The 2321-nt window shown below is 43.3% G+C and overlaps 1 protein-coding gene across 1 annotated transcript in view; it reads right to left on the bottom strand.

The window, feature by feature from the left end:
• The window catches only part of LOC123977486 (calcium/calmodulin-dependent 3',5'-cyclic nucleotide phosphodiesterase 1C-like), an 85635-nt gene that overhangs the window by 42638 nt on the left and 40676 nt on the right, over window positions 1–2321 (bottom strand). Inside the window, exon 8 of the mRNA XM_046060205.1 lies at window positions 1504–1644. Coding sequence (XP_045916161.1) covers window positions 1504–1644 — 141 coding nt within the window. The remainder of the gene's footprint in view (window positions 1–1503; window positions 1645–2321) is intronic.

Raw genomic sequence — 2321 nt, 5'->3', positions numbered from 1 at the left:
GGAAGAAGAATGATGAGTACCATCCCAAGAACACCATCCCTACTGTGAAGCATGGGGGTGGTAGCATCATGCTTTGGGGGTGTTTTTCTGCACATGGGACAGGGCGACTGCACTGTATTAAGGAGAGGATGACCGGGGCCATGTATTGCGAGATTTTGGGGAACAACCGCCTTCCCTCAGTTAGAGCATTGAAGATGGGTCGAGGCTGGGTCTTCCAACATGACAATGACCCGAAGCACACAGCCAGGATAACCAAGGAGTGGCTCTGTAAGAAGCATATCAAGGTTCTGGCGTGGCCTAGCCAGTCTCCAGACCTAAACCCAATAGAGAATCTTTGGAGGGAGCTCAAACTCCGTGTTTCTCAGCGACAGCCCAGAAACCTGACTGATCTAGACAAGATCTGTGTGGAGGAGTGGGCCAAAATCCCTTCTGCAGTGTGTGCAAACCTGGTGAAAAACTACAGGAAACGTTTGACCTCTGTAATTGCTACTGTACCAAATATTAACATTGGTTTTCTCAGGTGTTCAAATACTTATTTGCAGCTGTATCATACAAATAAATAGTTAAAAAATCATACATTGTGATTTCTGGATTTTTTTTTTTTAGATTATGTCTCTCACAGTGAACATGCACCTACGATGACAATTTCAGACCCCTCCATGATTTCTAAGTGGGAGAACTTGCAAAATAGTAGGGTGTTGAAATACTTATTTTCCTCACTGTATGTTGGTTTATCATTTATTAAACTAGACCTGATGTGTGTGTTTTTTGGAGAGGTGCAGAAACAGGGGGTCACTGCATGATCAGATAAGGACACACTACCCCTCACCCATTGTGAGGGGTAGTTTGGAATGTGGTACAAACATCTCTTCTCCAAGATATCTCATTTCAGGATCTACGCTCGTAATCTGCCCAGCAACAGCATGGTGATTCGTGGAGTCAGAGGACAAACATTGGGGTCAGAGGACTTGGGCCAATCATGGACTGACCTACACTTTTGTTTTATTGTTTTATGACATGACGATGTATACTAAAACACTGGGTCAGGGAGAGATAGCCAGTCAGACTTCATGAACTGATACAGCTTGTTGTTTGTCAGGGAAAGGAAAATCGACCCAGAGCACTGTAAGCTTTATTCATTTACTTGTAATAAAACTGATTAACTTGGACCAAAAACATCTTCTCCTATTGCTTCATGAAAGAACACGCAGGACCAAGGACTACACATAGTTTAAAAAGGGTAATTTAAAGTCACGGTCCAACAGGACTTACCATGACAACTACTCAGTTTACCTTTATAGGTAAGATTAGTGGAGCTCCTTTAACAAGAACTTCTCACTATGACATAGTTGATTTAAACTGGCCGAATGTTGATGTGCTGAGTGACTTAAAGCACTCTTGGTACACTTAGGTGTTAAAATCCCCTTTAATCATAATAACACTAGTAGGATTCACTGAGCAAATGTGCTTTATTTCATGGGTTTAACCCATAACAAAACTTACCACCATGCCAGTCTTGAGGAGCAGGTAATGGATGGTCTGTGTGACGTCAGCAGCATGGATCAGGCTGTGGTAGGGGTTCTTGTGCTTTCTGTAGCCCACCTCTAACGTGTCCACAAATGAAATGAGAGCGGAAATAGGGACCTGAAATACAGGCAACACAGCAATGAAGCGCAACGACAAATATTAGGTGTGGTGATGGTGTAATGGATAAGACATATACCTTTGGTGTGAGAGACTTGGGTTCAATCCCCTACTGTGACCCATCCACCATTTTGTCCCTGAGCAAGACACTTAACCCCTCGTTGCTCCAGAGGCGTGTGACCTCTGACATATACAGAAATTGTAAGTCGCTTTGGATAAAAGCGTCAGGTAAATGTACTACAGTATCGCTGAAATATTTATGCTTCATGATGTCTGTAATCTTAAGTAGACTTTTGTTTTGTTCCTCCCCGTCAATGCACTCCTACAAATAAAAGCTGTATTTGTCTTTTTTAAAGAAAAGGTCAACTAGCCTATTTAAAGAACAATTAATTGCCTAACACATACAGATAACACATTAAACAGGATTTTATGGTGTAGCATGTCTACTTATGAGGATTAATACAAATTAAAGCTGCAAGCAGCGTTGGGCGGGCCCTCGCACTTGTAGCGCGTCCGCGCGTGAGCCGGCCGAGTTGCACATTCTGGAGCTCTGCCGGTGCGGCTGTGAATTTCCTACGCGGTTCCGACGCCGCATGAAGGTGTTATATGTCACTTCCTGTGTCCCCTATGTGGAGCTACATAGCACTTGCCGCTATGAACATAAATCGGTATTGGTG

The sequence above is a fragment of the Micropterus dolomieu genome, linkage group LG01 (genome assembly GCF_021292245.1).
Source record: "Micropterus dolomieu isolate WLL.071019.BEF.003 ecotype Adirondacks linkage group LG01, ASM2129224v1, whole genome shotgun sequence".
Lineage (NCBI taxonomy): Eukaryota > Metazoa > Chordata > Actinopteri > Centrarchiformes > Centrarchidae > Micropterus > Micropterus dolomieu.
Note: the sequence above shows the minus strand (reverse complement) of the source record. Positions and strands in the feature narration are given on the sequence as shown.